At 43.7% G+C, this 12,658-nt stretch overlaps 1 protein-coding gene across 1 annotated transcript in view; it reads right to left on the bottom strand.

Annotated features, from left to right (window-relative positions):
- Fech (ferrochelatase) overlaps positions 1-12,658 on the bottom strand; it is a 33,810-nt gene that overhangs the window by 11,155 nt on the left and 9,997 nt on the right. The window contains exons 3-6 of the mRNA XM_050157973.1: positions 11,588-11,707; positions 8,968-9,116; positions 4,331-4,465; positions 847-953 (exon numbers count right to left, since the gene is read on the bottom strand). Coding sequence (XP_050013930.1) covers positions 847-953; positions 4,331-4,465; positions 8,968-9,116; positions 11,588-11,707 — 511 coding nt within the window. The remainder of the gene's footprint in view (positions 1-846; positions 954-4,330; positions 4,466-8,967; positions 9,117-11,587; positions 11,708-12,658) is intronic.

Below are 12,658 nucleotides of genomic sequence, written 5' to 3'. Positions count from 1 at the left end.
AGGGGGAGAAGAGTGGGGGAGGGGGAGGGAAATGGGAGGCTGGGAGGAGGCGGAAACTTTTTTTTTCCTATTCTCAATAAAAAAAAAATAAAAAAATAAAAAAAAACTATAGTCCAAAACACTTCGATGTTTCTCGACCTAAAATAGCGCAAAAGCAGACACTTCTACAGACTCTACACACTCTATCTGAATGACTCAGGACTTTTTTAAAACCAACTTCACTCATAGTCTTGTTTTTAAAAAAAAAAAAAAAAAAAGAATAAAATAATACCAATTCGAAGCTATTGGATTTTAGTTGTAATTTTTAACTGATTCTTCTAAAATAAAGTACTCACTGACAGAATATTACAAAGAAAAGTGTACAGGATAAATGAGCATTTTCTTTTGATCTATGCAACTTCCCCCACTGAAATGTTTACTTTCCTGTGTCTAAATATGCATCTGTACTGTCTGTACTTTTTAATCTTTTGATATTTTAAAGGATTTAAAATATGGAAGTTTTAAATTTAAATTTGTTGGTCATCCAATCTAAGTATATAAGTTAATGGAAATACTGTGTATTGATATAATCATTAATGCTCTTTTGATCACTGAAAAATACAAAACTCAAAATATAACAATGGTACCAATGTATAATCTGCAGAAAGAAGAGTCTCACCATCTTAGCCTTAAATTTAGCATCACTTTCCATGACAAGTAAAAAGTCTAAAGGCGTGGCTTTAACTCCCAGCATGGAAGGTAAGCAAGAGACCAGCAGGGTGAGAAAGCACCTCAAGCAGAGCAGAGCTGACTCGCACTAGAAGCTGTGAGGACAGAGGCTACGGGCGGGTGGGCGGGCATACACACCTGGATGAGGAGGGGATGCGTGGGCCACCTGTCAATTGTGCTCCACTTCATGGTGGGCTTCCGTCCCATCTCGTTATAGTATCTGTAAATGGCATTTAAGCTGCTGCCTAAAATACAAGGGAGCCATTTAGTAGACACACTTGATTGTGGTAAAAAATTCAACAGACTAGTAAGGGCAATAATTGTAAGTCCAGAGTAGGCAGCTGTGTCTATACAGAAACCCAGTCTAATTACGATCTTTTCAATACTCTAAAATGCATATAGATTTAACTACCCTGCAAATGAAGATCACTAAAGAGCAATCAATTTCAACAGACCTTCAAAGACTATTGAGGCCATTTCCACGGAGAGATGTGCGGCTGGGAGTTTACGAGACGTCGGCTATTGTGACTTTGCAGGGACCAAGTCTTAAAATTGAGAGCATGTGAAGAAAAGCGCTCCCATTATGACCAGAATCAGCCCCATTACAGGCAGTGTAGGGGGCGAGGAAGAAAGACACAAGTGGGCTGTTATCCCAGCATGCTGATGCTGCTTTGTGTCCTTCTCTCCCAGCGGTTTCCTGGCATTTTCCGTTAGAGCTGCTGCAGTTTACGAAGTTTTCGGGTCAGAATATGCATAATTCCATATCGAGAGCATTTTGGACATTTCCCGTCAGTATTACAAGTTAACTATTTCTCAATTGAAAGCTTCAGAGCCACCCTTTTTAAAGGTGCAATCACAGGGCAAGCAGCCTAGCAAGGGGTCGAAAAGCCCACATTTAATCAATTTTTACAAAATGTACCATTCCCTGGAAGGAAGGAAACAGACGCTGCACTCTGGCAGGTAACCTAACAAAAGCTGTGTTTCTGTGTGAAAGGTGACTGTGATGACAACCCAAGTCCAGGAGAGGGCTGGCACCTTGACCAGTGACGCTGACGCGGAGGTCAAACTTGAAAGCCTACAAACCAATCCTAACAGGGGCTTCTTACTCAATGTCACACAAAGCAAGTTCCACCATGCCTGAGTGCTGCCTATGGCCAGTTTCCTGGGCTCCTTCCCACAGGAATCATATAGTTAAGCTGCCACTTTAAAAAGCTTACTCGGGACAGAGCCACAGTTTAACTTTAATTGTTTGTTCAGGCTAAGATTCAACTTGCATCAAAAAAGAAAAAAACCAACGGGGTTAATTCAATGAGTAGAAACAGTGATGTAAGAGAATCTAAATTTGAGGGACAAAAATAATTTCCAAAGAAATCAAAGCATCCCATCGTATTCACACTGCAGCTCTCACTGCGCTTCTGGGCATCGGTTTCTGACGTACAAAAAGGGCTTCTGGGAGCCACACAGCCACGTCAGCTCCCACCTGTCACTGGACAACAGTCAATGCACTACTGGAAGAAGTAATTAAGAAGGGGGAGGCAGAAGGGAGAAAGATGCCATGAGAAATACACAGGACACACATGTCTGTTCAAAGGACACAGAGGCAAAAGGAGACTATTGGCCTCCAAGAATAAATGTTTCCTAAAATATTCATAGCTCAGAAGTACAGATGTTTGGTCCTTACACATGAGATGCACTAGAGAAAGGCTGCTTGTACCCCGAGCCCTGGCCACACCGTGGGAACCATCTGCGGGCAGAGTGCATCTGCAGCCACATCTGCAGCCACACAAATAACAACTGCAACTTACGAACTGCGGAGAGCAGACAGCTCCAAGTCAAGGGTCATTTTGCAAAGCAAAATAAAAATTTGCCTTGAAAATTCTAAGACCTGACTCATTCTCCAATAATACATTACTAGATATTTTAAAACTGTAGGTTCCCACAGTAAATCACAGTTCAGATTTCTGGGTGTATGAGCAAGATTGGGCATTTTAACAGATGCTCTCTCTCTCTCTCTTTACACACACACACACACACACACGCATGGACAGTTTGTGTGCCTCACCATTTAAGGCACATGACACTTGGAATGTTTCCTCATAACCTTTTCTTCCTCCTTATAGGCATAATAACACTAATATTCAAAGGCAAACTGGGAATATAAATGTACTGACCCAAGTCCTTGAGAGAACACAAATATATTTGTGGGTAATAATAAAGCTTTACCTATAATCAAGTGCTGTGAAAAAATCCTTCTGTACTCTGTGTAAATTATGCTCTGATTGGTTTAATCAAGAAGCTAACTGACCAGTAGCTGGACAGGATAAGGTTAAGCAGGAAAGCCAAACCAAAAAGGATGGGAAGAGAAAGAGCAGAGTCAGAGGAGTCACCAGCCAGATGTTCAACGAGTCAGACACACATAATGGGATAGAGCTAAAGGCCATGAACCTTGGGGCACTACATGGATTGACAGAAATGGGTTAAATTATAAGAGCTAGTTAGTAATAAGCCGGAGCTATTGGCCAAGCATTTGTAATTTACATAAGCTTCTATATGTATATTTGGGAGAGGGTAATCAGGAAGGGGGAGACACCACCACCTACATATGGCACTCCAACGTGGTAGGTGTACATCCAAATAAAACCTACAAAAGTTTAAAAGGGGGAGGGGTCTAGACACAAGAAATATAGCCAAAACCAGCTTCCTAGCAAGGTATGGTGGTACATGCCTTTGATCTCAGCATTCAGAAGGCAGAGGCAGACAGATCTCATGAGTTCAAGGTTAGCCTCTACATAGTGAGACCTGGCTCAAAAAGCAAAAAGCAAGCAAAGAAAGAAAGAATATACAGTTTTCCAAACTTATGTTTCATCTTCAGTCAAATGTGCAGAGAACAGCAAAGAGTAATACATTCCAAAAACCAAGAACACAGAAAGTCTGTAAAATGTTCATTTGAGCCCTCACGTTAGTTTTTGTTTGTTGTTGTGTTTTGATTTTGGTTGTTAGTTTTTTGGTTTTTTTGTTTTGTTTTTATTTTTTTTGTTTATTTTTTGTGATAGGCTTTTACCATGTAACCTTGGCTGGCCTGGAACTCACTCTATGGATCAAACTAGTCTCAAATACAGCCTGCCTCTGCCTGGGATTAGAGGTGTGAGCCACCCCAACTGGACAGGATAGATTTTAACTTAACCAGTAACTAACCTATAACTGAAGATAGACACAAAAATAAAATAGCAGTATTTCCATATTTCCATATGGATACTTCTGCTTTCAAAATAAGAACAGTCATCCACTTTACTCCCTTAATAAGAATTTCATGGTAGACATAAAAATAAGGTTAAGATACAAGCCTAGAAAGTGATTAAGGTTCATTGTTGCTCTTTTAAGCAACTCTATTAAAGCAGCACCCAAGCATAGCCACACCTTCCAGACATCATTTGTAACCTCAGCAGACAGGCCAATAATTCCAGAAGCACACGAAGCGTACGATTTCAAAGTGACTGACCTGAACTCTTAAGTGTCAAGAAGACACTTGACCATATCTGCCATTCAAATTGCAAATCCCTTCAATACTCAGACTTCTGGGCTAGCTCTGCCAGGGCTATAGACACCTTCGAGCTGTCCTTACCTGTGGTGGAGCAGCTGAACTGTGGGTACTGTGTGAAAGCAATGGCCCTTTCTAGGCCATCTCTCTCCATCTCTTCGATTGCTTCTTCTGTCAAAGGATGGACGTACCGGAATCCAATATAGTATTTGTGAGGTGCTATTAGGAAGCACAAGTGGGAAGGAGAAGGTATTAATCTTTATATAGATTCCTCAGAGTCACCAAACATAATGCAATGGCCAGAACAATGAACGACTAACCTAATTTTCTACAATGCTGCTACGGCGAGCAAGTTAGGGTATTCCTGGTATCTTGTCCATCTTTTAGCAGGCAACAGGGCACTCAGTTATTCTGAGATCAGCGGTCCTACCTTCCTACCTTTTATTAATGTTTAATCTTTAAAGTGCAAGCTTTTATTCTTAGTTATCTGTTCTCACCAGGCATAAAGAGACTAAAGAAACATCAGGAGGGGGGAAAAAAAAAACTAGTACCTACCTGGACAAGGTGGCATAGCCTTTATTTAATCCCAGCCCTCAGAAGGAGGATCTCTGTGAGTTTGAGGCCAGACTGGTAGATAGATATAGATATAGAGATAGAGATATAGATAGTAGTTCTGGGACAGCCAGAGAAACATAGTGAGACCCTGTTTCAAATTTCTTTTTAAAATTTAGTGCTCATTCTTGACAAGCACTGTCTTAAGTGAGCAAAGTGACATAAGCATGGAACTCCCAACACTTGGAAAGCAAGAGCAGGAGGTCAAGTTAAGGACAGCTGGGGCTACACAGCAAGTTCAAGGCCAGTGTGAGTTACATAGCTAGACCATCTCTCAAAACGGAAAAAAACAAAACAAGCGAACCAACAGACAGGGACTGGAGGGGCACTGCAGCCATGATCCTGATCACAAAGGCAGGCAAACTGAGTGTGAAGCCAGTCTGATCTACGGCACATCCGAGGTCAATACAGAATACAAAGTGAGACCCTGACTCAGAGAAAAGAAAAACAACAAAGACTTCTGAAAACCACTCTCACCCCGGCAGCCCAGAGGAAGCAGGGAACAGCAGGAATGCCTAGAAGGAACCAAGACCAGACGAGCTTCCTGGAAGAGGCTCAGGCCAACTGACATGACAGAGATGTTCTCCAACCTGTTACTATGTCTGCTGTCTGTGCAGTGAGCTCCAGCTTCCCAGCTTTGGTGAGCTGTCATCATGATACAGTGGGCTTTAGTGGTGCAGCTGTCTTTGAGACATTTCTGTGCCTGTAAGTCACTCTTGCCCACATTCCTGTAAAGAACCTCAATGAAATTCACTGGCTCACCGATGTGGACTTTGGGGACATCCACGCCTTGGTCTATCATGGGTTCCCTATCTAGGGTAAACAGACGTTTGTTCCGGTCTCCAAAGAGTAGTGTCGCCCAAGTGGATAGCGATTTGTCAGAGGATCATGACAGCCAAGGCCCACCAAGGGCTAGAAACCCAAGTAGAGCTCCCAACATCCAGAGAAACAAAAGGCCCAGAGAAGTGACTGTTGCCTGGGTGACAGTGGTCAGGCAAGCTGGTCCTATGGAGGGTAAGGCAGCACTGTCACACGCTCGGTGCGCACACAGACCTGGAGGTTGGATGGACACATGAGGGACACACAGGTACAGGAACCAATGGGTGAGAGTGTGTGAAAATGCAGGCAAATGATTAGACCAAACAGAGGAGACGATTTAACGCCATACTGGCTGAACTAATGACTTGTCAGGCAAGTCACTTTGCTTAGCCCCAAAGTTATAATGAGGACTGGATATTTTAAAATCAGATCTCCAGAGGACAGAATGCTTAATCGTGAAATGCAAAAGTCGCCTCCCCAACAACTTCAAGGATGAGATGAATGTATGAGTCTTTGATGGCTTACAAAAGCAGAGAATTAATTCAGAACAGGTCACATGAAAATTCTCGTCTTTGCACTATATGGCCATACAATAAAAAAACCAGACATCTGACGGTAAGTGGGAAAGTGCCCTGAGACTCTGTCCAGCCAGTCTCAGAGACTGAAGCTGTAGAAAGTCCGGGCACTCAATAGCCTTGCCATAGAGACCAGAGAAGGAGAAGGTGGAAAGGCAGAAAGAATGCATTCCTATCTGGGTTTTGTTTATTTATTTATTTATTTATTTATTTATTTATTTATTTATTTTGAGACATGGTTTCTCTATGCAGTCCTGGCTATTCTGGAACTCACCATGTAGAACAGACTGGCCTCGAACTCACAGAGATCTGCTTGCCTCTGCTCCCAAGTACTGGGATTAAAGGTGTGTAGTGCTACTCTGAGCTTGCCTGTCTGTCTTCTTTCTTGAGTCTGACATCTGATAGGGCTGTTCATAGGAATGGACACTATACTAACATAAGAACCAGAAAGACTGGCCCCTTTCTAAAGCTTCTTTCCACAAAATAGTTTGTGCATCGGATTCACTACCATGGTAAACTAGCAACAATCAGAGAGTTTGTCCCCTACCTAGTAGGGGTGTGTAGAGATAGCTAAATCTTTCTACCACATCTAAAGAAAGGCATTGTGGCCTGTGTGATGAACTGTACATGAAAAGCCCTTGAGCCACAGCAAGGCAAACCTGCTGGTTAGAAGTGCAGTCAACAATTGTCTAAGTGAGATGTTCTGCTGAGGGAGTTGGCCCCTGTGTGCAGTGGGACTGGTAGATTCTGAGAACATTCCAAGCTGATGCCCAGCGATGTTTTCTCAGAAAGAACTCTGACAGTCCTGCCTAGGAGACTACTGTTCTCTTTGAGGGCCCCAGAGTCACACGCTTGTCCTGAGTCTGAAGCCACGGAATGCATATTTTCTTACACCCTAACTTGAACTTTTTCCAGTTTTAACATTTCTCATTATGCTGGTTGGTTATGTTGACACAAACTAGAGTCACCTGGGAAGAGAAAGATCATTTGAGAAATCACCTGCATCAGATTGCTTTGTGGGGTGCTGTGGGAACTCCTTCAGTCAATAACCTTTCAGATACTGGCCCATTTGGGGCATGCTCTCATGTACTATAAATACAGACAAAAACTGTGCGAGAGGTGAAAGGGTGGTTTTCTCTGCTGGGTTGGGTTCCCAGTTCCCAGCACAGGCAGAAGACTGCATCTTACTGTGAGTTTATCCCCAAATAAATAAACCTCTGCTATACTCCATTCCAGGCTATTGCAGAACTCTTTGGTACTACTACAGTTTAGCACCTAATGTAGTCTGAGCCCATGGCACTGTTGCCCTCCTCCTGCCCCACGCAGCTGAGTTACTCCTCTAGCCCAGCTGCGCACGGCTGGCCCACCGCGCAACTTGGCAATCTCCCATAGGCCCATGCCCACCGGTGGGGCATTTTCTTGACGGTTGATTGATATGGGATGGCCAAGCTCACTACTGACAGTGACCCTGGGCAGGAGGTCCTGGATGGTCTATGAAAGCAGGCTGGGCAAGCCACAGAGAACCAACAGGGAAGCATCATTCCTCCGTGGTCTATGCTTCAATAGCTGCCTCCAGGTTCCTGCTTGAATTCTTGCCTTGGCTTCCCTCAGTGATGGATTTTAGAGGGAAATACAAAATGAAATAAACCCTTCCTCCCCAAGCTGCTTCTGGTCAGCATGGTATCACAGTGATAGGAAGCAAACTAGGACACTCACACTGGCCCATGCTTGAGTATTATACGAAACTACGTGTCCTGCAATCAAGTGCACCTCGGATGGGAATGAATGTGGCACCTGTAGCTCATTCCCGCAGTTAGTGTCTCGGTCTGTGGAGAGGTTCTCACAGTTACCAGGTATGTGTCATCAGAGTTAGGCCAACATGGCAACTCATAGCCTCACAGTGGTGGCAGAGTGGAGCTGAAAGCAGGGCTGAAGATTGCTCAGGGACTCACACTTTGAGTTACAGGCTAGCTACTTTTCTAAATGCTCATCTAATTACTATCCAACTAGAAGAAAGGGCCATTGCAACAGCCTTACCCATCTTCTGTGTATGCGGTGTTGCTTCTTCTTTACAGTCTAGCTCAACTTCACCTCAACTTCCTTTTGAAACACTTTCCAACTTTTCGGTGTATTTGTAACATTGGCATAATTTTAAAAGGGTCCACAGTCAGAGGATAATATCGTAAGAACTCAGTAGTCAAGTGGCCATGTAGTATATATATTATAGAAACTCACAAATCAGTAGTTGCTAGTACTAGACCAGGGGACTGGATCAGTAGAAAAAGGACTTGCAGTACGCACATGAAGACTGGAGTTCAGAGCCCTGGTAACTGCATAAAAAGCTGGGCAAGTCAGGAGGCCACCAGTACAAAGGAGGCAGAGGTAAGAGATCCCAGGGGAAACCGACTAGCTTAGACTAACTGGATTGGTGAGCTCTGGGTAAAACTGAAAGACCCTGCCTCAGCACATAAAATGGAAAGAAATCGAGGAAGACACCAAACATACTAACTTTGGGTCTCCACATGCATATACACATGTGTTCCCATAGTTACAAACATGCACACATGCACCTCATAACACACGCACACACACAAACGCACACACACATTGCTGATGCAGAGAATCATCCTGCCTCTGCCTCCTGCATGCTCCACCAAGCCTGTCTCTGCATTTCAGCTTCAACAAACCAGGCACTGTAGTAATGAGAACACACACCTGTGTCAGGGGACAGCTCATCCAGCAGCTTCACCATGCCTTCTCCTTGTTTGGAAGTCCACATCTTGATGGGGGATCCACCTCCAATCCTGCGATACTGTTCTTGAATTTTGGGGGTTCGGCGTTTGGCAATGAATGGCGCCAGCTTACTAAATCATTGAACATATAGGTAAGTGGCTTTATTTGACCTTTGTAATCCGAGATACATTTTCTACTCAATAAAGAAGAGAGGAAAATTTAAAGAGCCTAATAGAACTTGTCTTGAGGAATACTGTCATAAGAGTTCACCTCTGCACTCCACAATTGTCTGGTGTGATGAAAAGGGTTTCAGTGGAGCAATGTAAAGACTAAGATTCAAACAACAGTTTCTGACACATCTATTACATATTGGGTACAATCTTAAAGATCTCTAGAAAATAATACGTGGCTCTTACTTCCTCTCCTAAAACAACCACAGATGCTATTATATATTACAAGAAACATCTCTCAACAGCAACAGAACTGGAGTGAAGGGATGAGAAGGCGTAGTGTCAAACAGAGACCTCAGGGATTAAATTCCAAAATTCCTGGGCATCAAAACCTCACTACTGGACTGGAAAGATGGCTTAGTAGTTAAGACCATGTACTGTTCTAGCAGAGGACTTGAGTTCTGTCCCAACACCCATGTTAGGCAGCTCACAACCATCTATAACTTCTACAACCCTCCTCTAGATTCCTCAGACCCTGTGCCCACACATACCCAGACACACACTTAAATACAAACTTAAAATAAAATCTTTTTTTTTTTTTTTCTGAGATAGGGTTTCTCTGTGTGTAGCTCTGGCTATCCTGGAACTTGCTCCATAGACCAGGGTGATCTCAAACTCACAGAGATCTGCCTGCCTCTGTTGTCCAAGTGCTGGAATTAAAGGTGGGGGTTACCACCATTCAGCTTAAAATAAAATCTTTTTAAAAAACCTCTCACTATTGCACAGAGAAACGTATTTAGTTCCATGAACACCCAGGGACACTCTGTGCTAAGGCTAAAGTAAGTTTATCTATAATTGCACCAAAGACAGCGCCTTCCACCCTCAATGTGCCCTTAGAACACTTTGTAACCCGCCATGTGCTCTCTTTAAGCCAAGGCAGAGGCGACTGTGCCGCTGTGGCTGGGATGTGTCTGGGATGCTTTGTAAGGACTCCACAGTCACAACTCACCAACAATGGTGGCACACCACCAAACAGTGAGAAAAAACGGACAACATAGATCATTTGGAAATAAATGCTTCAATCGTTTCTCAGCAGGCAAGTGAGTGAATAATTTTCTAAGACAACAGAGTAAAGACAAAGCGAGGGGATCCTGGGACCTGACTAGGAAGCCATCAAACAAAATGAGTCTATGAATCTGAAGCTGAAATAACTTTTAGCATAATTTCTTCTCTACCACAGCTACATTCTCAGTGTCATACATTGCTCTTCATATGTGTGTGTGTGTGTGCTTGTGTTGGGAGGCATGTGTGTATTTGGGTGCAGATGTGTGTGCACACATATGTGCTTGATTGCGTGTGTATGTAAACCACAGAATGACCTTGGACATCGTTCCTCCGAACCAGCTTTTAAAGACAGGGTCTCTCCCTGGCCTGGGACTCACTAAGCAAGCTGGGTTGGCTGGTCATTCTGTCCCAGGGATCTGGGTGTTTCCACCTCCCCAGTGCTGGGCTTACAGCTAGCTTTTTGAAAACAAACAAACAAACAAACAAACAAACAAACCAAATCAAATCAAAACAAAACAAAAGACATGGGTTCCAGGGACTGAACTTTGAGACATCTCCACAGTCCACATTGCTCTTAGTTTAACAAAATGAGGGTTAATCCTGTATGGCTGCATATGTGGGCTGTGAGGTATCCTAAACAGGCTTTACTGCTACACTGTAAGCATTGCCTACCAATGATGTATAAATTAATTAATCATTTTGCCATTCTCAACAGTCATGAAGAAAATGAGGCAGATCTATATAATATGCTATGAAACAAAATACTTTAACAAAAATCACAAAGGGCCACCAAGTAAGGTGCATCAGTACATCCACATCTGTATAACGATATGGGACACATATACAGGTGGATATACACGCACATATGCATGCATTGCTTCAAACAGAACAACACTGACATCTGGCTAGCTGTGGTTGGAATTCAAGGTGATAGGGACATTTGCTTTTTAGTGTAAATACGTTATTTGCATTTAGTCATATGCATGTATTAATTTTTCATTACAAAACATTTTTTGAGAGAAAACTATCAAAAAGGAGTAGGGAAATAAAAATGAAAAGAAGAGGCAAGAAGCCAGAATCCACCCTCAAGTACAAGGGAGCAACCAGCTGAGGTGAACGCCAGGCACAAACACAGCTTTAAAAACCTTGGAAACTTTAAAGTGACTTCGGCTGTGCTCAGACAGCCGCGGATCCCCAGGGCTCTGGGGAGGAGAGGGCTCAAGCTCACTGCCTGCCTCTTCCCCTGCAGGTGGTTGACACACCACTTCCTTCTCCCTTCCAACAGAAGACAGCAGTGTTGCCATGCCCAGGGCCAGAGCAATGCAGAAGTCGCAGAACATACGCTCTGCTTACGCAGTATATCTTACTTTTGAATGGGAAGTGTCATGAGGTCTCGGTCCAAGAAGAGTCTTTGAAGAAAGTCCTGAACGTCTCCAAGGGTCTCGGGGCCCCCCATGTTTAACATTAAGATGCCGGTTTTGGGCTTCCTGCATAAGAAAAAAACGGTTCATTGGCCACACTTTCATTTGGTCCAGGGCAGATAATACTTCAGCTGGAAAGAACCCACAGGCCCTTTGCTGCCACCATAGGGCTGTCTCCTTGGAGACATGGAGGACCTCCACTTCTTCACTGACCCTTGTCTTTAGGCTCCAGCCCTAAAGTGGGCATTAACTGAACTCAAAACTTCTCTATTATCCTGTTGGTCTTGAACAAAGACCCAATTCTTCAGACACAGAGTTCTAGAAACTTAAGATGGTTCAGAGGCCAAAGGACCTGCAAGCGCCAGGGCTTTATGAATAAGTACACACAGTCAGACTTTCCAAAGATTAAGTCTCTAAGTATTTTTGCTAAAATTAAAGTTCAGTGTTCTACCTTACAATATTGTTTGTAGAACTCAGTGCATAAAGCACAGACTCAACACACTCTCCCTCCGAGTGAATTCTGTCACCTGGACAGGGTTTCCCTTTAGTTTTAACACTCTAGTGGGACAGCGCTCACGCTTTCGCCTGTACCCGTCTCTCCGGTTGGGCACATAGGAAATTATTCCAAAGTTAAAGTGCTCCCTAGTCCTCTGCTTTCTTTCCCACTACATGCCACTAGTCCATCTTCAGTGTCCCCGCACAGCTCTGTCCCTCCTGTAGGCACACTGTTTAGACAGAGCAGGCTGCAGGACAGAGCACAGCAAGCGGGAAGGAGGGAAACTAAGGCAATGGCCCCTTAACAAGCATCTTAAATCAATCGGGAAATGCAAAACCAAAAGTGCGGAGAAAAAACACTTCTGTGTCCTACCCAACTCTGGAGTCTGACAGCCCAAAGCAAGGCAGACCAGGGGTCTCTGCTCCTCACCCCTGTCAGAGGCCAGGAGAAGCTCACCACACACGCCATTCCTCCAAAAGTTCTGGGAGAAAGACTGCACGCACGCAGAAACTGAGCCTCAC

This window comes from Alexandromys fortis, unplaced genomic scaffold (genome assembly GCF_014885135.2).
Source record: "Alexandromys fortis isolate MF-2015 unplaced genomic scaffold, M_Fortis_MF-2015_v1.1 scaffold_94, whole genome shotgun sequence".
NCBI classification, from domain to species: domain Eukaryota; kingdom Metazoa; phylum Chordata; class Mammalia; order Rodentia; family Cricetidae; genus Alexandromys; species Alexandromys fortis.
The sequence above is the reverse complement of the archived record's forward strand: the minus strand, read 5'-3'. Positions and strand labels throughout refer to the sequence as shown.